Raw genomic sequence first — 21,201 nt, 5'->3', positions numbered from 1 at the left:
CCCAGAGATCGTCCTCTGCATCAGTGGTGGAAGAGACACACCGATAGACATGATTGTTTATGGACCTCTTCCATTCGGCCACACCCTCAAACACTTTCCCTTCGATAACTTATCGACCTTCTTCTTGATCCCTTAATGAAAAATAAAAAATAAATGATACAAATTAAACTTCAGCGTGTTACGGCTTACATTTTCTTGGGCCAAGTGAAATCACCTTTTTGGAAAAAGGAAAGTAACTGTTCCATTAGAAAATTATATCTGAGATAATGCAAAGATACTTTGGGCCTTTCAAATAATTTCTTTCCATAAATATTTTCCTATGTGTTTCGCAAGAAATCAGTTGAAATTCTGTAGTCTCGACAAATGGTTTTTAGGGTCATAAAAACAAATATTGATTTTGGGATATAACTTTCAATCTTTATCTTCAACTACCGGTACCTTTTGCTATATGCCAGACGTCATACATGTGCAGAATTGTTGGCTCATGTTCCCGCACATATTTGGCCAAAGACCGATGACGGTCAGTGACGAGCTTGCAGACAGTGAGGTCAGCTTCACGTAGGGTTGCCATTGTCCTTTTGAAGCCCTCCAGCTCCATGTGGTAGCTACTCTTGACTTCTTTGCACTAACAAATGAATACACAACAAATACATGTACTAAATGTTAGTAACAAACGGTCAACCAAGGCGCACATGCAGCAGCAAATTGAAATAATCAACTTTCAAATTGACTATGTATACAGAATAAAGTTAATGAAATGATTGCATCCTTTTGCCCTTACAAATTGTCGAGAACCATTTATCAAAAACCATCGCATGTACATCAACTCTACCTTTCTTTAGAAACAAAGACTCACTTGTACAAGCTGAATATCAACAATCTTGTTGGCGTTGAGTTCTGTTGCAGAGTAGCTCCCATATTTAGCGGAGTGGCCTGGACTATCTGCACGTCCATCCCCGCCGATGACTAGCGCTTGACTATAAGCTTTCAGACGAAGCTTTACTTCGGTGATGTGTTGTGTCCACACCGCTTGAACTGATGGCAAGAGGTGTGTCTTCTGGTGGCAGAGAACGTTTGATGGGCTGGCACCGGCAAACAGGAAAGCTGCAGAGAGTAGCAGATTTCCTGCAGGTGTTGCACCAAGCCATTGCTAGGAACTCCAGGTCTTCCCCTTGGACTCGCAGGCTCCTCATCGCTGAAAAACAGAAACGAAAGTCCCCACAGTTCGTTTCATCAGACTGATCTTCCGTGAACCACACTTGAAACACTTCCTGAAAAGTTGGAAGAGCTCCCCCTCGAACACAGTGTACTTTGGATGATCTTGAGGAAGGACATCCGGTGATGTTGGAACGGTCCTTGGACTTCTCCCCCTTTTGGCAATGGCATTTGTGTAAACCAAGGTGATACCACGGTGAGTGTAGGTATGAAAAATAGTTTCTACTCTGCGATGAGAGAAGATTAATTTTAAATTAAAAAAAAAAAAAATCGCTTTGTTTCTGTTGTGTTTCTGTTGTTGAGGGCGGCATCTCGCAGCAGGCGGCGTCGGTCCCGCCGCGGGTGCTGGACGGGGAGCTTTACGTGGGCGCGCGCTGAAGATTTCTTCCTCGGACTCCGTTGTCCGCCAAAGGGCGCATCTCCGGTCTCGCTTTTACTTGGGCGCAAAACCCGACTCGGCCCCACCCGTGAACACGTCGGTGAGGCACCTTAGCTCGCAAGAGCGTCTCTCGTCGGGGTCTGTTTGGGCCAAAACGTGCGCCAATTGGGCGCAGGACTCCCGAGCCGAACAATAAAGACACGGGCAGCTTCGACGGAGTGCGCTGGGAGGAGGCCAGGCATGCATGCAGGCAGGCAGGGCAGGCCAAAAGAGAAAAAGGGGACGCCCTACCCCGTCAGCGGGAACCTAGTGCTGCCAGCCCCGTTTCAGATCTCCGAATGGACCGCCAGAGAGGGAGTGGGGGCCCAGCGCCGAGAGAGAGAGAGAGAGAAGAGAGCCTGCACGAACGGGCTGCGGAGGGGCCCCCTTTCCTGGTAGCCGCCGAGGCGCCGGGCAGGCCCCCGATAGGCGAGAGAGAGAGATAGAGACGAGGCCTATTGCAAACCCATCGACCTCAGGTCGGAGGAGAGGACCCACTCAATTTAAGCATATCACTAAGCGGAGGAAAAGAAACTAACCAGGACTCCCCCAGTAGCGGCTAGCGAAGCGGGAAGAGCCCAGCGCGAAATCCCCGGGCCCTTAGCGGGCCCACGGGAACTGTGGCGTAGGGAAGTCCGGTCCGGCTGTCGCGGCGGTGCCGAGGTCCCTCTCATCGAGGCCCCCTTCCCTCCCGTGGCGGGTGTCAGACCCCTGCGGGCGCCGTCCGGCCGGTGACCAGGGCTTCCAGGAGTCGGGTTGTTTTGTAGCTCAGCACAAAGGCGGGTGGTAAACTCCACCCAAGGCTAAGTACCGTGAGGGAAAGTTGAAAAGCACTCTGAAGAGAGAGTTCAAGAGTACGTGAAGCCGTCGAGAAGCAAGCGGGAGGGCTGCGCGAATCGGGCCGGGGAGATTCAGCACAGCCGGCACGGTGTCCGCCGCGGCCCCGCATCCCCCTAGCCGGGTGGCGGGGCCCGGGGGCGCCCCTGGCGCACCGCCGCCCTGCTGCCAGCAACCCCCGGGTGCGGCTGAGGAAAAGCGGGCAGGCTAGGGCCCGAAAGATGGTGAACTATGCCCGAGCAGGACCAAGCCAGAGGAAACTCTGGTGGAGGTCCTCAGCGATTCTGACCTGGAAATCGATCGTCCGACTTGGGTATAGCGGCAAAAGACTAATCGAACCGTCTAGTTGCTTGTTCCCTCCGACGTTTCCTCAGGATAGCTGGCGCCTGGGAAAGAGAGAGAGCAGTTGCACCCGGTAAGCGAATGATTAGAGACCTTTGGGCCGAAATCACCTCAATCTATTCTCAAACTCAAAATTGATGTGGGGCCCGACCCGCCGGCTCGGGGCCGGGCCCTCAATGCACGGGCGCCCAGTGGGCCATTCTTAGTAAGCAGGACTGGCGCTGCAGGATGAACCGAACGCCGGGTTAGGGCGCTGCATTGCGGCCGACGCTCATCAGAGCCCAGAAAAGGCGTTGGTTGAAACAGACAGCGGGAGGTGGCCATGGAAGTCGGAATACGCCAAGGAGTGTGAAACAACTCACTTGCCGAATCAACTAACCCTGAAACTGGATGGCGCTGAGCGTGCCGCCCACACACAGACGTCGGGGCAGAGAGCGAGTGGGACCGCCGCCCTGGTGGTACGCCCCGGCGAGTAGGACGGCCGCCGCGGTGCGCATCGAAGCACCGGCTGCGAGGCCGCGGGGCCGCGTGGAGCCGCTGCGGGAGCAGATCTTGATTGTAGTAGCAAATATTCGAGTGATATCCTTTAGGGCCGAGTGGCGGAGAAGGGTTCCATGTGAACAGCACTTGTATATGGGTCAGTCGATCTTAAGCCTCAGGGAAAATCCTCCCCGAGCGGAGACGGGCGCCCCCCTCCTTGCGGGGCCGGGGCCTCGCCCCCCGTGCGAAAGGGAATCAGGTCAACATTTCTGAACCCGCAGGGGGAGCCCTCCGTCCTCCACGGCGGTCCGAGCTGCGAAGCAAGCGAGCCCGCAGACGCCGGCCTTGGCCCCGGGAAGAGTTTTCTTTTCTTGGTAAGGGGCGGGATCCCTGAAATCGGCTTGTCCGGAGCTAGGGGCTGCGGCCCCGTAGAGTGCCGCGTCTCCAGCGGCGTCCTGCGAGCTCCAGCCGTCCCTTGAAAATGCGGGGGAGTGCGTGGACTGTCGCCTCGGGTCGTACCCAAAACTGCAGCCGGTCTCCAAGGTGAACAGCCTCTGGTCGATAGAACAATGTAGGTAAGGGAATTCGGCAACCTGGATCCATAACTTCGTGAGAAGTATTGGCTCTGAGGGCTGGGTCGGTCGGGCCGGGGCTGGAAGCGGGTCGCGGCGCCCCATGTCCGCGCCATGTCCGAGCGGCGTCACTTCCTCCCCCCCGCCAGACCGCAGGGCCGTACGCACGCAAGCCACCCTCCGTCCCCTCCGCCGCCCGCCCCGTCAAAGGGGCGCGGCCGCCGGTCGAGAGCGGCGGGCGGGTCACGGCACGCGGCACCTGCGGACCCAGGCGCCTGGCGGGGGACCCTGTCAGGCCGGCGCGCTGGCTCCCGAGCCCGGACCGGCGTGGGACCCGCCTCGTCGACATTCCTTGCTGCGCGGCCGCCTCGTTGCGGTCGCTTCGGCCGGTGCCCAACAGCCGGCTCAGAACTGGTACGGACCAAGGAATCCGACTGTCTAATTAAAATAGAGCATCGCAACGTCCGCAGCCGGGGCGCTGAGGCGATGTGATTTCTGTGATTGACTGGGGAGGTACATCTGTCGAAGGGTAACGCAGGGGGCCTAAGGCGAGCTCATCGAGAACAGAAAACCCCTTGCGGAGCAAAAGGGCAAAAGCTCGTTTGATTTTGATTTTCAGTATGAATACGGACCGTCAAAGCGTGGCCAACCAATCCTTTTGAGCTTTGGAGTTCGAAGCAAGAGGTGTCAGAAAAGTTACCACAGGGATAACTGGCTTGTGGCAGCCAAGCGTTCATAGCAAGGAGGGCCGGCCAGCGGCCTTCGGGCGGGCCGAACCCTGAGGAGGAGGAGACCGGGGAGGACTGGCGGCGGAGGAGGATCTGGCACAGCCGGAGGAGGGCCCGCCAGGACTGACGGCGGAGTGAATTGGCGCCCGCCCGGCGGCCCGGGATGAGCTGCTGGGCCGCGAGTCTGAGGGGGCCGCCCCAAACTGACTTGAAATCCAGGGTTGGCAGTATACCCAGCAGGAGGGCTCTAGGGGAGTAGACAGGTCGGTTCCAATGCCGTCGTGCGACGGGCCGTCGGGCGGGGAGGGACCTGGGGAGGGGAGGGACAGAGTCTCGTAGCGGGCGGCACCGGTCCCGCCGTGGGTGCCAGACGGGCGGCGGTGCGTGGGCGCCCGCTGAAGATTTCTTCCTCGCACTTCGTGTTCCGCGAAAGGCCGGATCTCTGGCTCTCGAGAGCGTCTCTCGTCAGGGTCTGTTGGGCCCAAAACATGCCTATTTCAATGAGAGCATTTTGGAACTTAACCCCCACTCCCTGGTTTGCCTATTTATAGGAGGGAAGATGGTCTCAAGCTCAGCTCCAGCTGCCAGAAATCAGTACAGCCATATATTGTCCATACGATATTGCAATTTCCACACGGTGGAGCCCAAGGCTCTGGAGCGATTCCCCCTCGGGTCTGGACAAGCCCGGCTCCGGACGAGTGGGGACTGGTGGTGTGGCGCGGCAAATTGCAGTCCTGGGGAAAAAACCGCCGCAGCCGCACGCCGTGCCCCTAAAGCCGTGCATTTCCGACACGCTTCCCCGGGCGAAAACGACTCCAGGCCGGCAGGCGGGTGGTGCGGCCCGGTGAATCGCCTTCTTCGGAAAACCTGGTCCGAGAGGTTCGGATGTCCGGGGTTGCCCGCGGAAAGCGGGCTGGGCGTCTCCGGCCTACCGTCCATCGGCTCGCTGGCCCACCCAAGGCCTCTGAGAGGGCTTTGCCCCGTGACAGGTTGGGCCCGAAACGTGCGTATTTCAATGAGAGGATTTTGGACCTTAACCCCCACTCCCTGGTTTGCCTATTTATAGGGGGGAGGGTGGTCTCGAGCTCAGCTCCAGCTGCCAGGAAATCAGTACAGCCATATATTGTCCATACGATACGGCTATGCCTACACGGTGGAGCCCAAGCCTCCGGAGCGATTCCCCCTGGGGTCTGGACAAGCCCCGCTCCGGAGCGGCTGTACGAAAGTAGCGGCTCGCTGCCCCGCCGGGAGGCCCTCCGGGCGCTCCGTCAATGGCGTTTTCAGCGCGGCCGGCCGACCCCTTCAGCCCAGGAGAGCGTCGGCCGGCCCACCAGGCCTTGCAAAGAGGTGTCAGAAAGTCGCTCCCGGGCCGCGTCTGGCCCTACTGGAGAGCCCCGGGACGGTAGGTTCGGAAAAAAAAGTGGCGGCCCGCCGCCCCGAGGGGAGGCCCTCCGGGCGCTCCGTCAACGGCGTTTTTCGGCGCGGCCTGCCGACCATTCATGCACATAAGAGCGTCGGCCGGCCCGCCAGGCCTTGCTCAGAGGTGTCGGAAAGGCCGTCCTCGGGGGTGCACTTCGGCCGGACCCGGGACGGGAGGTGCGGTGGTGCGTGGCCGCGAGCCTTCAGGACGGGCGGGAGCGGCAGCACAGCCCGCTGCGGAAGAGCGAGCGGGAGAGAGCAAGGGAGAGGGGAGCCAGGGCCCCTCGGAGAGCGGCGGGCACGACCACCAAGCAGGCGGCGGGCGGTGCCCCGCGGTCCCGCCGAGCCGCAGCCCCGGCGGCGGCAGGCAGGATCCCCGACCGGGGATCTCCCAGACGGAGGGAGCTCAGCTCGGCCCCCTCCGGAATCGAGACGAGAGGAGGCCGGTGCACTGGGGAAGGAGAGGAAGTGCCGCCCGGGCCAGAGAGGGCGGCGTGCGGCATTCCAGCGGAGGCCGAGTGGCGAGCGAGAGCAGAGAGGCGCAGGACTCCGGCGCCGCGGCCCAGCAGCTGCGGCTCGGCCGAGCAGTCCGGAGGGCCCGAGGTGGCGGGCCCCGGCCCCAAGGGGTACCTTGTTGATCCTGCCAGTAGTCAAAGATTGTCTCAAAGATTAAGCCATGCATGTCTAAGTAAAAGCTTTACTAAGCGAAACTGCGGATGGCTCATTAAATCAGTTATGGTTCCTTAGAGGGCATCCGGCGCTCGCCGGGGGCCCCGGGACGCGGCCTCGAACGGTCCGGGGGGATCGGTAAGACGCGGTCGGAGAGGCCCCCCTTGGGGAAAGGGGCTGCCTTGCGAGGGGCGACCGGTCCCCGCTCGGCCCGGCTACCGCCGGTGTTTTTTTTCGGATTTCCGAAAACGAGGGAAAATTCTCGACGGTGGATCACTGGGCTCATGCACCGATGAAGAACGCAGCCAGCTGCGAGAATCAGTGTGAATTGCAAAACGCAGTGATCATCGGCCGGGGGCACCGGCCGGGCGCGTTCTCCGCGGGGAGGGCCGAGTCGAACCCGGGTGAGTTCGCCGTGGCGTGGCAGGTCGGCGCTGAGTATCCGCCCCACCCACGAGCGCCGGCCGTCCCCCTGAGCGGCCTCGAGAGAGCGCGTCGGAAGGAGGCCAGGCAGGCAGGCAGGGCAGGTCAAGAGAGAAAAAGGGGAGGGCAGGCCGCCGGCCCCGTGGCAGATCTCCGAGTGGACCGCCGGAGAGGGAGCGGGTGCCCAGCGCCGAGAGAGAGAGAAGAGAGCCCGCGCGGACGGGCCGCGGAGGGGGGCCCCCCTTCCTGGTAGCCGCCGAGGCGCCGGATGGGCCCCGAGAGGCGAGAGAGAGAGATAGAGACGAGGCCTATTGCAAACCCATCGACCTCAGGTCGGAGGAGAGGACCCGCTCGTATTAAGCATATCACTAAGCGGAGGAAAGGAAACTAACCAGGACTCCCCTAGTAGCGGCCAGCGAAGCGGGAAGGGCCCAGCGCCGAATCCCCGGGCCCCTAGCGGGCCCATGGGAACTGTGGCGTAGGGAAGTCCGGTCCGGCTGTCGCGGCGGTGCCGAGGTCCCTCTCATCGAGGCCCCCTCCCTCCCTTGGCGGGTGTCAGGCCCCTGCAGGCGCCGTCCGACCGGTGGCCAGGGCTTTTGGGAGTTGGGTTGTTTTGTAGCGCAACCAAAAGGCGGGTGGTAAACCCCATCCAAGGCTAAATACTAGCACGAGACCGATAGAGCCGTACCGTGAGGGAAAGTTGAAAAGCACTCTGAAGAGAGATTTCAAGAGTACGTGAAGCTGTCGAGAAGCAAACGGGAGGGCCGTGCAGATCAGGCGGGGAAAAATCAGCGCGGCCGGCGCGGTGCCCTCTGCGGTCCCGCACCCCCTAGCCGCCAGATAACAGCTGCCTGCGGCTGCGGCGGAGGGAGAGCGGGCACGCTAGGACCCGAAAGATGGTGAACTATGCCCGAGCATGACCAAGCCAGAGGAAACTCTGGTGGAGGTCCGCAGCGATTCTGACCTGCAAATCGATCGTCCAACTTGGGTATAGGGGCGAAAGACTAATCGAACCGTCTAGTAGCTGGATCCCTCCGAAGTTTCCCTCAGGATAGCTGGCGCCCGGGAAAAGAGAGAGAGAGAGCAGTTGCATCCGGTAAGCGAATGAAGGACACATCCTTCGATGTGGGCTCTGCCTATCATTGCGAAGCAGAATTCGCCAAGCGTTGGATTGTTCACCCATTAATAGGGAATGTGAGCTGGGTTTAGACCGTCGTGAGATGAGAGGTCGCCACAACGGCATTCCTGCTCAGTTCAAGAGGAACCGCAGATTCGGACACTGGTTCAGGCGCTCGGGGAAAGGCCGGTGGTGCAAGTCTACCGAGAGATTACGGCTGAATGCCTCCAAGTCGAAATCTCTGCCGGTGCGCGGCGACGCCGCCAGCGTCCCGCCCAAGTGCGGCCCGCGTCAGCGCCCGCCCGTTCTTGCATTGGGTGGCAGGGCCGACTCCGCCGCAGTCCCTGTCCGGGGGCCAGGAGCTCAGGCGGAACCGCCGTCTCGGGAGGGACGCCAGATCACTTGCAGACGACTTGGGTATGGATTGGGGTGTCGTGCACAGTAGAGCAGCCGCTTCGCTGCGATCTGCTGAAACTAAACCTTTCGATCCAAGGGATTTGCCCGCGCAACAGACGGGCCGATCCCGGCGGGCCGGGTCGGAGTACGGGCGGCGGTGGCGGGAGGAGGCGGCTACCGGGAGAGAGGCGGCGCCACTTGTGTGGCGGCAGCGAGGCGGGGGCGGCGGGTTGGGGCGGCGGGGTGGGTTGTGGAGGGCCGGCCGGCAGGCGGCCTTCGGGCGGGCCGGACCCAGAGGAGGGGGAGACCGGGGAGGACATGTGGCGAAGGAGGGCCCGCCGGGACTGACGGCAGAGTGAACCGGCGCTCGCCCGGCGGCCCGGGATGAGCTGCTGGGCCGCGAGTCTGAGGGGGCTGCCCCAAACCGACTTGAAATCCAGGGTTGGCAGTATACCCCGCAGGAGGGCTTTCGGGTAGTAGCGCCGGGGCGGCGAGTTTCCAAGTCGGTCTCAATGCCGTTGTGCGACGGGCCGTCGGGCGGGGAGGGACCCGGGCCTCCGGCCCGGGGACAGAGTCTCGCAGCGGGCGGCGCCGGTCCCGCCGTGGGTGCCGGACGGGCGGCGTTGCGCGGGAGCCCGCTGAAGATTTCTCCATCGGACTTCGTGTTCCGCAAAAGATTTGATCTCCGGTTTCGACCCGACTCGGGCGCGAAAACCGACTCGTCCCCACCTGCGAACGCGTCGGCGACGCACCCCGGCTCTCGAGGGCGTCTTTCGTCGGGGTCTGTTGTTCCCAAAACGTGCGTATTTCAATGGGAGCATTTTGGACCTTAACCCCAACTCCCTGAAGTGGAAAGGTGGTCTCAAGCTCAGCTCTAGCTGCAAGAAATCAGTACAGCCACATACGAGAGGAACCGCAGACACGGACCCCTGGTTCAGGCGTTTGAGGGAGAGGCCGGTGGTGCAAGTCTACCACCCGACAGATTACGGCCGAATGCCTCTAAGTCGAAATCTCTGCCGGTGCGCGGCGACGCCGCCGGCGTCCCGCGCGAGAGCGGCCCGCATCAGCGCCCACCCGCTCTTGCATTGGAGGGCCGGGCCAACGCCGCCGACTCTGCCGAAGTCCCTGCCCGGGGGCTGGGAGCTCCAGCGGAACCGCCTTCTCGAGAGGGACGCCAGATCACTTGCAGACGACTTGGGTATGGATCGGGGTGTCGTGCCCAGTAGAGCAGCCGCTTCGCTGCGATCTGCTGAAACTAAACCTTTCGATCCAAGGGATTTGCCCGCACCGCAGACGGGCCGATCCCGGCGGGCCGGGTCGGACGACGTGCCGCGGAGGAGGCAGCGTCGCCGCCGCGGGAGCTGCTTCTGGGAGAGGGGCGCCGCCACGCGGGGAGGCAGGGGTGGTGGGATCCAGCAGCGGGGAGAGGAGGTCGAGCGCGGAGGGCCGGCCAGCGCCGCCCGGTGGCCCTCGGGCGGACTGCACTTGGAGGAGGAGACCGGGGAGGACCGGGGAGTGAACGAAAGCTTCCCCGGTGTCCGAAGATTGGCTGCTGGGCTGCATATCTGACGCGACTGCCCCAAACTAATTTGAAATCCACGGTTAATAGTGTACCCCGCAGGAAGGCTCTCAGGGAGTTGCCAAGTCGGTCCCAATGCAATTGTGCGATCAGCTGTTTGGCACGGATGAACCATGGCTTGCAGCACGAGGGCGGCATCTGGCAGCGGGAGGCGTCGCTCCCGCTGTGGGTGCCGGACGGGTAGCGTTACGTGGGCGCCGGCTGAAGATTTCCTCCTCGGACTTCGTGTTCCGCGAAAGGTCGCATCTCCATTTACGCTCTGGCTCGGGCGCAAAAACCGACTCGGCCCCACCCTTGAACGCGTCGGTGAGGCACCCTAGCTCGCAAGAGCGTTTTTCGTCGGGGTCTGTTAGGGTTAGGGTTAAGGGTTAAGGTTAGGGGTAGTATAATAGGGTTGGGGTTAGGGATAGAGTTACAGATAGGGTTAGGGTTGGGGTTAGGGATAATGTAAGGGTTAGGGATAATGTAAGGGTTAGGGTGGGGGTTGTGGCTAGGGTTTGATATATATAGGTTTGTGGTTAGGGCTGGGGTTAGGGTTAGAGTAAGGGTAAGGGTTAGGAGTTCTGTAAGGGTTGAGATCGGGATTGTGGTTAGGGTTAGATTTTGTGATATATAGGTTTGTTGTTAGGGTTATGCTTAGGGGTTGGATAATAGGGTTGGAGTTAGGGATATATTTCAGGTTACAGGTAGGGTTACCGGTAGGGTAAGGGTTAGGATTGGGATTGTGGTTAGGGTCAGTGATATACAGGTTTGTGGTTAGGGCTAGGGTTGTGGTTAGGGTTAGAGTAAGGGTTAGGGTTAGGGTATCTGGGGGGTAAGGGTTAGGATTGGGGTTGTGGTCGGATTTAGTGATATATAGGTTGGTGGTTAGGGTTAAGGATATATAGGTTTGTGGATATGGTTAGGGACAGTAGGGTGAGGGATATTCTTGGTGTTAAGGTTAGGATATCGTGAGTGTTGGTGATTGGGTTAGAGAATGGGACAGTCAGGATCAACATTTGACACAACTGAAAATACGACAACTCGAGTCAACATATTAAAAATATATCATAAAAATGACAGGAACAGTGCTCATTTTTCAAGTAAAGAGGCTTGCATCACACGGCAAAGTATCTAAATAACTAAACCATGTATCAAATCCACCACACAAGTGAACAGTCTATTTTCCTATTTATCAGAACTGTTGGTGTTCCCGATTCACTCCAACCCCTGGAAAAAGGACCTGCGTGATACCGTTAAGGTTGCATCCCGCGAAATGATTGTATTTCTGCGTGCGAACTCCTTGATGTTCTGTAATCCAAGGGATTTTTACAATAAAACATGCCATAATCAGGAGGGATCACAGAAACATTTTTATAAATCCCAAATTTTGGACTGTTAGTTTCTTTCACAAAAAGCCCGAAATTGTGGGCCTGTTAGGAAAGACAATGAGAGCTAGGCAAACAGTTTTACTGTTTTGGATATATCTTTGGAAAAAGGCGAGTAAAAACAAATCGTGGGTGAAACCCATAAAATTGAAACGAAAAGTGATCTACTGGCGATAATCTTGAATTTCCGGTGCAAAAACCGAAGACAAACCTCAACCGAGAGTCAACAGACGGCACTATTTCGCTCAACCGTGTTTGGGTCCATTTCTGCCTAGTGATTTCAATCGAAAAAACGCGTCGTATCTGTATAGTGAATTTTTATTATTGACGGTGCAAGGGAAACATATCAAGGGGCCGCACAGTCTGGCAACACTCGCCTCCTTATTTCATTGAAGAAAAAACATGTAGTACAATTTTGCTTGCTTTCAACTGCAGAATCACTTGATATTTTCAAACAGAAATTCTCACAAAAGACGTACATGTCCCACTTGTATTGGGTTAACCTTCTTGCGTCACGCCAACAGATCTGCTCCCCCAAATACAAGCACAAAAGCAAAACAAACAATCCCTTTAATTATTTGAAATGACAGAGAATCCACTGGATGTCGAATCAGTAATGATTTGGGTTTTACCCTTATCACGTCCCAAAAGCTGTAGACAGCCTCTGTATCACGGCGCACTCCATTCATTTGGGTTTTCATTTCCAGGTAACCCAAGTTACATTTAATTTTGGCGAGACTGAAACTTTAAGTTGTCATTTATATCTAGAGCCTCACTTGCCTTCAAATTTATATCAGTATTCGAGTTACAAAAAGGGACAAGGGAAAAAAGTCATCCAAGTTACTTGGTCAAGAATATGTCTCTTTTCAAACTCAAATGGAACACCACCCAAATTTACATGCCATTTTTCAAAACTTAAAGGAATCTACGTTTAAGATCCTATCTCTGATCACTCCTTTTAGTTCTACACCAGGCAGGGTTTTAATCTCAAAGTTTATTGTATCTGCTCCTGTACCTTGCAATCAGAACATCTTTCTCTGGAAACCTGTATTTCTCTGCCATAGTGGGGGGTTTAGACTGAGCAGCAGTGTTGGGTACAACAAACAGCATCGTCGGATAGCCTCTTTAAACAGAGTCCTGACATACCCTGAGGAGAACAAACAATACAGTGATTTTGAATATGGAAATTGTTAATTACAACAGCTCTTCTTTGGAATTTTCAAAAAGTGTCCTTTGTTTGCCTACACGTATATGTATTTACATGGGCTTTTTAAGCCTTTACTTAGTCATACTTTACGGGGGAAAAATAAAAAGTTGTATTTCCTGAAATCTGTTGAAAGATACAATTTTAAATCTCCAGTCTTACTTATCTAAATTCTTTTTCAAAGGCAAGGAATATGTCATGTTGAGAGCATAAATGTACTTCCGGAAAAAAGGAGATTTGAGGGGAAATTTTACAATCTACAAACCATGGGTTTTGTGGAATAAACTTGACAAATTAAAAAAGCAAGACCCCTACCAAAGGAAGCTGCTTCTTGAATTTATTTCACCATAGCTTCCCCCCGGCTTAAACTTTGGCTTGCTGAGGTGAAACATGTGAGTGCCCTTGGATGTGGTAGCATGGCTTCTGTCACTATTCTCGTTGTAGTGATGGCCAGCAATGTGAAGCCTAACAAATACAACAAGTGTATGATTTTCAACAAAATGAAAAATTTATAGAAGTAAATGTGGAATGGCCATATTGAAAGTAAATAAAGGGATGGCAAAGGATTGGTCCAGTTGGATACATTTCCAGGAGAAGCAAAATGCTCAAAAACATTTAGACTAAGTAAATAACATAATAGTCAATTTCAAAACTGAAGTAACACCTTAATTCTATTCACCTGCAAGTTATACCATCATATGAGTAGGCCTTCATCTCGGGAGCAAATTGGTTTATGAGGCTGGGGAAGCTCTCCAGGGAGGACGTCTGCGCTGTGGAAGACATTTTCCGAATGTCTTTCGGCATTGAGGTACTCTCCAGGATTTAGTACAGCTTGATAGTTTCCTCTGTCCCTATAAAGCCACGAACCTGATTCGTTAATATCATTTTGTTTCAATTAATCTTCATGACTCGTATATTAAAGAACCATAAGGGAAAGCCTGAAAGTAAATTCTTTTTTTAATACCTGGCTTCAACCATTTCTTCTTTTGCCTCCCAAGTCGGCCTTGTTCACACTTAGTATATAGAGCAGAGTGCCCTTGGTGTACTCCAACGATATGGTTACATAAAGAGGCCCACTTGGCCTCCCGGAGATCGTCCTCTGCATCAGTGGTGGAAGAGGCACACCAATAGACATGATTGTTTATGGACCTCTTCCATTCGGCCACACCCTCAAACCCTTTCCTCTTTGATAACTTATCGACCTTCTTCTTGATCCCTTGATGAAAAATAGAAAAATAAATGATACAAATTAAACTTCAGCGTGTTAGGGCTTTCGTTTTTTTGGCCAAATGAAATCACTTTTTTGCAAAAAGGAAAGTAACTGTTCCATTAGAAAATTATATCCAAGGTAATGCAAAGATACTTTGGGCCTTTCAAATGATTTCTTGCCATAAATATTTTCCTATGTGTTTCTCAAGAAATCAGTTAAATTCTGTAGTCTCGACAAATGGTTATGAGGGTCATAAAAAGAAACATTGATTTTGGGATTTATTTTTAAATCTTTATCTTCAACTACCGGTACCTTTTTGCTATATGCCAGACGTCATACATGTGTAGATTTGTTGGCTCATGTTCCCGCACATATTTGGCCGAAGACCGATGACGGTCAGTGACGAGCTTGCACACAGTGAGGTCAGCTTCACGTAGGGTTGCCATTGTCCTTTTGAAGTCCTCCAGCTCCATGTGGTAGCTACTCTTGACTTCTTTGCACTAACAAATGAATACATAACAAATACATGTACTAAATGTTAGTAACAGTCAATCTGAGGCTATCAATCAAGGCGCAGCGGCAGCAGCAAATTGAAATAAGCAACTTTCAAAATGACTTTATATACAGAATAAAGTTAATGAAATGAATGCATCCTTTTGCTTGTACAAATTGTCGAGAACCATTTATCGAAAACCATCGCATGTACATCAACTCTACCTTTCTTTAGAAACAAAGACTCACCTGTACAAGCTGAATATCAACAATCTTGCCGATGACTAGCGTTTGACTATCAGCTTTCAGACGAAGCTTTACTTCGGTGATGTGTTGTGTCCACACGGCTTCAACTGATGGCAAGAGGTGTCTCTTCTGGTGGGAGAAAATGGTGCGCAGCGAAATACAAGCTGCCCCCATACAGGTCAACATGCGGAGTACCTTTGATGGGCTGGCACCGGCAAACAGGAAAGCTGCAGAGAGTAGCAGATTTCCTGCAGGTGTTGCACCCAGCCACGGCTGGGAACTCCAGGTCGTCCCCTTGGACTTGCAGGCCCCTCATCGCTGAAAAACAGAAACGAAAGTCCACACAGTTCGTTTCATCAGACTGATCTTCCGTGAACCGCACTTGAAACACTCCCTAAAAAGTTGGAAGAGCTCCCCCTCGAACAGTGTACTTTGGATGAACTTGAGGAAGAACATCCGTTGATATTGGAACGGTCTGTGGACTTCTTTCCCTTCTGTTTACAAAAGATCAATGGCATTTGGATAAACCAAGGTGATACCACGGTGAGTGTAGGAATGAAAAGTAGTTTCTACTCTGCGATGAGAGAAGGTTAATTTTAAATTAAAAAAAAACATTTCGCTTTGTTTCTGTTATAACCTTATAAAATAAATTCTGGTTTCATATACTGCATATATCGTACTTACGTTTTGAATGACCGGGTGCGACAAGGTTCTGAAGATGATGACGAAGATGATGATGAGGATGGTTCATAGTCGGAGGAATCATCACGCTCTTGTTCCTCTTCTAACTCTTCCTCTTCTAATTCTTCAACTTCTGCATCATCAAGCAGCTTGCATTGTATTCCAGTTTCGCTGACTTCGGGAACAGCTTGTATTCCGGCATCGGTATCTATCAGAAAAAAAATGTATAAATTTGTTGTTTATCATGAACTGTGACGAGAACAATAAAACCGAATAAGAAGAAAAAATGTCATTTATAAATTAATATGATAACAAAAATAGACATTTCAAATACATTTTGATACTTACGTATATTGCAACAAAGAATTTTCACTGGATCAGTCTGACAAGCAGCATCCACATTCTGTACATGTAAAAGAACAAAATGAAAGTTATTTAAAAAAAATTTCTAGAGAGAACAATTGAAAGAACAATACCCATTTTGTTCCTCTTGAATGTTCAACAATAGTTGAAGGGAGCAAGTGATTGTGATGGACTTACCGACACAACTGGAATCATGCCACGAGCACTTACAGTACACTCTGGGTCTGGCACACTTTCTATGCACAAGGTTCTATCTCCAACCTTTCCGACCTGGTTGCTCTCTCTTCTGGCTTGTTTCCGTGGAAGCACATCCTCCAAAACCTGGTAGCAGTTTCCAATGAAAGAAAACAAATTAAATGAAATTAATCCTTGTTAAAATGAATAGGAGAAATAGTTCAGTAAAACAACAGCGTCATTTATAAACTACCACAGTTGTGCTTATATAGTGAAAAATATATTGAAAGGCAGAAGAAACAAAATCAGGTGCGGAAACCTTACGGCTAATGATATTGTTGCTTCTCATCTTCATGGCACACACATGAATGTCACGATCAGTAAGGCTCATGCTGATTGAAAAAGAACTGCACCTTGCATATTAGTGAGTGACCAGATTAATGTCAACAAGAAAGTGTTAACCGATTTCAACCTTGCCCCGTCATTAGCCTATCAAAATGTACAAATATCAAAGTAGGCTACTATTTCTGTACAGTGTTTCTAGCTTTAAGATCAACAGAATAAACAACCAAAATTCACAAAACGTGTACAAAACGATTACATGCACCATGCGATTATGAAACTAACGTGAATGCATGGCGAGTGAGAAACGATAAAACTTACTCGGAGTCGCTCGCGTTTTGCAAAAGCACCCTTCCTCTTCTCTTCCAGTACCGGCTCACTTTTCTTGCTTATTAAAAAATATTGTGGGTACAGCATCGGGACGAAGCATTGCCTTGAACTTAATCCCAAACTGATGTTGTTGATCGTTGGCGTTACGATCAAAACAAGAAGGCTCGAAGTGTGCGGAGCAGATCACTGAGTGCTCGTTTGGTCCGACCACTTGGCTCGGGACAGCTTCACTTTCGCCGTCCAAATTCGTCAACATTTTGGGTCAGATGGAAAACGATGCAGACTAAAACCATCTTTGGTAGTGTTGCTGCAAACAGCAACAATACAGGTCGGTGGCATTCTGAAAAAAACTACGTTATTTTCGTGAAGGAGTGAGGCAAAATTCTCAAGACACTTTACAAGAAGTGCGTGTGACGCTGCCGATCGAGCTGCCACGCATAACTGGGAAAGTTTGCCGATCTCCGGAGTTAACGTCACACATTCTTATGTCAAAAAGTTTTTTTTATTGATGTCAAGGCGGTGCAACCAAGGTAAAATGAGCAAAAAATTGTTCAGGTTGAAACACTTTATCAATTCAAATAATAAAAAACACACTACAAAGACCGTCTAAAGCATTTCCGACACAATCGAGCGCCAAGCTCAGGGCGGTTCCCCGGGCGAACCCGACTCTAGGGCGGCGGCGTGGTTGCTACGCCGCGGTGAATTGCCATCCTCGGAAAACCTTGTCCGAGAGGTTCGGATGTCCGGGGTTTCCTGCAGCCGAGCGGGCCGGGCGTCTCCAGGCCTGCCGTCCATAAGCTCGCTGGCCCACCCAAGGCCTCTGAGAGGGCATTGCCCCGGGACCGGTTGGGCCAAAAACGTGTGTATTTCAATGAAAGTATTTTCGACCTTAACCCCCACTCCCTGGTTTGCCTATTTATAGGGAGGAGGGTGTTCACGAGCTCATAGGGTTAGGGATAAGGGTTAGGGTTGGGGTTATCGGTAGGGATAGGGTTAGAGATAAGAATAGGGTTAGGGACAGATGGGTGAGGGGTATTGTTCGCGTTAGGGGTAGGATAGCGCAAGTGTTGGGGATAGGGTTAGAGAAAGGGATATTTTGAGCTATATATTTACATCAACATTTGACACAACGGAATATACGACTATATCCCTATATATCAATTACCCCATCCTTATATATTGGGATAGGGTTACGATTAGAGATAGGGTCAGGGATAATGGTTATGGATACGGTTGGGGTTAGGTGTAAGGTTACGGATAGGGTTAGGGGTAGGGTTGGGGTTAGAGATAGGGTTAGGGTTACGGAGAGGGTTTAGGGTTACAGATAGGGTTAGGGTTATGGATAGGGTTAGGGGTAGTGTTAGGGTTAGAGATAGGGTTGGGGTTACGGATAGGGTTAGGGGTAGGGTTAGAGATATCGTAAGGGTTACGGATAGGGTGAGGGTTAGAGATAGGGTTAGGTTTATGGATAGGGTTACGGTTAGAGATAGGGTTAGGGGTAGGGTTAGAGATAGGGTTAGGGTTACGGATAGGGGTTAGAGGTTGGGTTAGGGTTAGATATAGGGATAGGGTTATTGATAGGGGTAGGGGTAGGGTTAGGGTTAGAGATAGGGTTAGGGGAAGGGATACAGAAAGGGTTAGGGATAAGGGTTAGGGATAGGGTTGGGGTTAGGGGTAGGGTTAAGGTTAGAGATACGGTTGGGGTTACGGATAGGGTTAGGGCTAGGGTTAGAGATAGGGTTAGGGTTAGGGTTAGAGATAGGGTAATGGGTAGGTGTTGGGTTAGAGATAGCGTTAGGAATAATGGTTAGGGATAGGGTTGGGGTTATCGGTAGGGATAGGGTTAGAGATAGGAATAGGGTTAGGGACAGATGGGTGAGGGATATTGTTGGCGTTAGGGGTAGGATAGTGCGAGTGTTGGGGATAGGGTTAGAGAAAGGGATATTTTGAGCTATATATTTACATCAACATTTGACACAACGGAATATACGACTATATCCCTATATATCAATAACCCTATCCTTATATATATCAATAACCCTATCCTTATATATTTGGATTGGGGTACGGTTAGAGATAGGATCAGGGATAATGATAAGGGATAAGGTTGGGGTTAGGTGTAAGGTTACGGATAGGGTTAGGGGTAGGGTTAGGGTTAGAGATAGGGTTAGGGGTAGGGTTAGGGTTAGGTTTAGCGTTAGAGATAGTGTTAGGGGTAGGGCTAGGGTTAGAGAGGGTTAAGGTTACTGATAGGGTTAGAGATAGGGTTAGTTTTACGGATAGGGTTGGGGGTAGGGTAAGGGTTAGAGATAGTGTTAAGGATAATGGTTAGGGATATGGTTGGGGTTAGGGGTAGGGATAGGGTTAGAGATAGGGTTAGGGTTAAGCATAGGGGTAGGGTTAAGGTTAGAGATAGGGTTAGGGTTACGGATAAGGTTAAGGTTAGAGTTAGGGTTAGTGGTAGGGTTAAGGTTAGAAATAGGGTTAGGGATAATGGTTAGGGATAGGGTTGGGGTTAGGGGTAGGGTTAGGGTTAAAGATAGGGTTAGGGTTACGGATAGGGTTAGGGGTAGGGTTAGGGTTAGAGATAGGTTTATGGGTAAAGTTAGAGATAGGGTTAGGGATAAGGGTTAGGGATAGGGTTGGGGTTAAGGGAAGGGTTAGGGTTAGAGATAGGGTTAGGGTTACGGACAGGGTTAAGGGTAGGGTTAGAGACAGGGTTAGGGTTACAGATAGGGTTATGGTTAGAGAGATAGGGTTAGTGGTAGGGTGAGGGGTAGGGTTAGGGTTCGAGATAGGGTTAGGGGTAGGGTTATGGATAGGGTTAAGGGGTAGGGTTAGGTTTAAGGTTAGAGATAGGGTTAGGTTTACGGATAGCGTTAGGTGTTGGGTTAGGGTTAGAGATAAGGGTAGGTTTACAGATAGGGGTAGGGTTAGGGGTAGGGGTAGTTGTAGTGTTAGGGCTAGAGATAGGGTTAATGATACGGATAGGGTTAGGGGTAGGTTAGAGATAGGGTTAGGGTTAGGGTTACGGGTAGGGTTAGGGTTAGAAATAGGGTTAAGGTTACGGATAGGGTTAGGTTTAGGGTTAGAGATAGGGTTAGGGTTAAGGCTACGGATAGGGTTAGGGGTAGGGTTAAGGTTACAGATAGGGTGAGGGTACGGATAGGGTTAGGGTTAGAGATAGGGTTAGGGGTAGGGTTAGAGATAGGGTTAGGGATAATGGTTAGGGATAGGGTTGGGGTTAGGGATAGGGTTATAGATAAAGTTAGGGTTACGGAAAGGGTTAGAGATACGGTTAGGGGTAGGCTTAGGGTTAGAGATAGTGTTAAGGATAATGGTTAGGGATATGTTTGGGGTTAGGGGTAGGGATAGGGTTAGAGATAGGGTTAGGGTTAAGGATAGGGTTAGCAGTACGGTTAGGGTTAGAGATAGGGTTAGGGTTACATATAGGGTTAGAGATAGGGGTAGGGGTAGGTTTAGCGTTAGAGATAGGGTTAGGGATAATGGTTAGGGATAGGGTTGGGGTTAGGGGTAGGGTTAGGGCTAGAGATAGGGTTAATGATACGGATAGGGTTAAGGGGAGGTTAGAGATAGGTTTAGGGTTAGGGTTACAGATAAGGTTAGGGTTAGAAATAGGGTTAGGGTTACGGATAGGGTTAGGTTTAGGGTTAGAGATAGGGTTAGGGTTACGGATAGGGTTAGGTGTTGGGTTAGGGTTAGCGATAGGGGTAGGGTTACAGATAGGGGTAGGGTTAGAGTTAGGGTAGGGTTAGGGCTAGAGATAGGGTTAGCTTTACGGATAGGGTTAGGGTCAGGGTTAGAGATAGGGTGAAGGTATGGATAGGGTTAGGGTTAGAAATAGGGTTAGGGGTAGGGTTAGGGTTAGAGATAGGGTTAGGGATAATGGTTAGGGATAGGGTTGGGGTTAGGGGTAGGGTTAGAGATAAGGTTAGGGTTATGGCTAGAGAGAGGGATAGGGTTACGGATAGGGTTAGGGTTAGACATAGAGTTAGGGTTACGGATAGGGTTAGGGGTTGGGTTAGGGTGAGAGATAGGGTTAGGGATAATGGTTAGGGATATGGTTGGGGTTAGGGGTAGGGATAGGGTTAGAGATAGGGTTAGGGTTATGGATAGGGTTATGGGTAGGGTAAGGTTAGAGATAGGGTGAGGGTACGGATAGGGTTAGGGTTAGAAATAGGGTTAGGGGTAGGGTTAGGGTTAGAGATAGGGTTAGGGATAATGGTTAGGGATAGGGTTGGGGTTAGGAATAGGGTTAGAGATAAGGTTAGGGTTACGGATAGGGTTATAGATAGGGTTAGTGTTACGGATAGGGTTAGGGGTAGGGTTAGGGTTAGAGATAGTGTTAAGGATAATGGTTAGGGATTTGGTTGGGGTTAGGGGTAGGGATAGGGTTAGAGATAGGGTTAGGGTTAAGGATAGGGTTAGGGTTATGGATAGGGTTAGGGTTAGAGATAGGGTTAGGGTTAGAGATAGGGTTAGGGATAATGGTTAGGGATAGGGTTGGGGTTAGGGGTAGGGTTAGGGTTAGAGAGAGGGATACGGTTACAGATAGTGTTAGGGGTAGGGTTAGGGT

The 21,201-nt window shown here is 52.0% G+C and overlaps 1 protein-coding gene and 3 pseudogenes across 1 annotated transcript; 3 read left to right on the top strand and 1 right to left on the bottom strand.

Annotated features, from left to right (window-relative positions):
* The first annotated feature begins 2,126 nt into the window (after positions 1-2,126).
* Positions 2,127-3,852, top strand: LOC147797337 (large subunit ribosomal RNA; annotated as a pseudogene).
* Positions 3,853-6,937: 3,085 nt separating this feature from the next.
* On the top strand, positions 6,938-7,072 carry LOC147797336 (5.8S ribosomal RNA; annotated as a pseudogene).
* Positions 7,073-7,426: 354 nt separating this feature from the next.
* On the top strand, positions 7,427-8,721 carry LOC147797335 (large subunit ribosomal RNA; annotated as a pseudogene).
* A 3,863-nt stretch (positions 8,722-12,584) lies between these two features.
* Positions 12,585-17,399, bottom strand: LOC147797334 (uncharacterized). Its single transcript, XM_087143510.1, has 9 exons — positions 17,267-17,399; positions 16,020-16,079; positions 15,399-15,603; positions 14,790-14,994; positions 14,293-14,476; positions 13,731-13,985; positions 13,446-13,560; positions 13,113-13,231; positions 12,585-12,736 (listed from the first exon to the last, which is right to left on the bottom strand). Exons 1-9 carry the CDS (start codon positions 17,397-17,399, stop codon positions 12,585-12,587), a joined length of 1,428 nt encoding a protein of 475 aa, XP_086999636.1.
* Positions 17,400-21,201: the final 3,802 nt, after the last annotated feature.

Source organism: Acanthaster planci, linkage group LG11 (genome assembly GCF_054643075.1).
Source record: "Acanthaster planci isolate LZ-2023a linkage group LG11, COTS_SCS, whole genome shotgun sequence".
Taxonomy (NCBI): domain Eukaryota; kingdom Metazoa; phylum Echinodermata; class Asteroidea; order Valvatida; family Acanthasteridae; genus Acanthaster; species Acanthaster planci.
The sequence above is the reverse complement of the archived record's forward strand: the minus strand, read 5'-3'. Positions and strand labels throughout refer to the sequence as shown.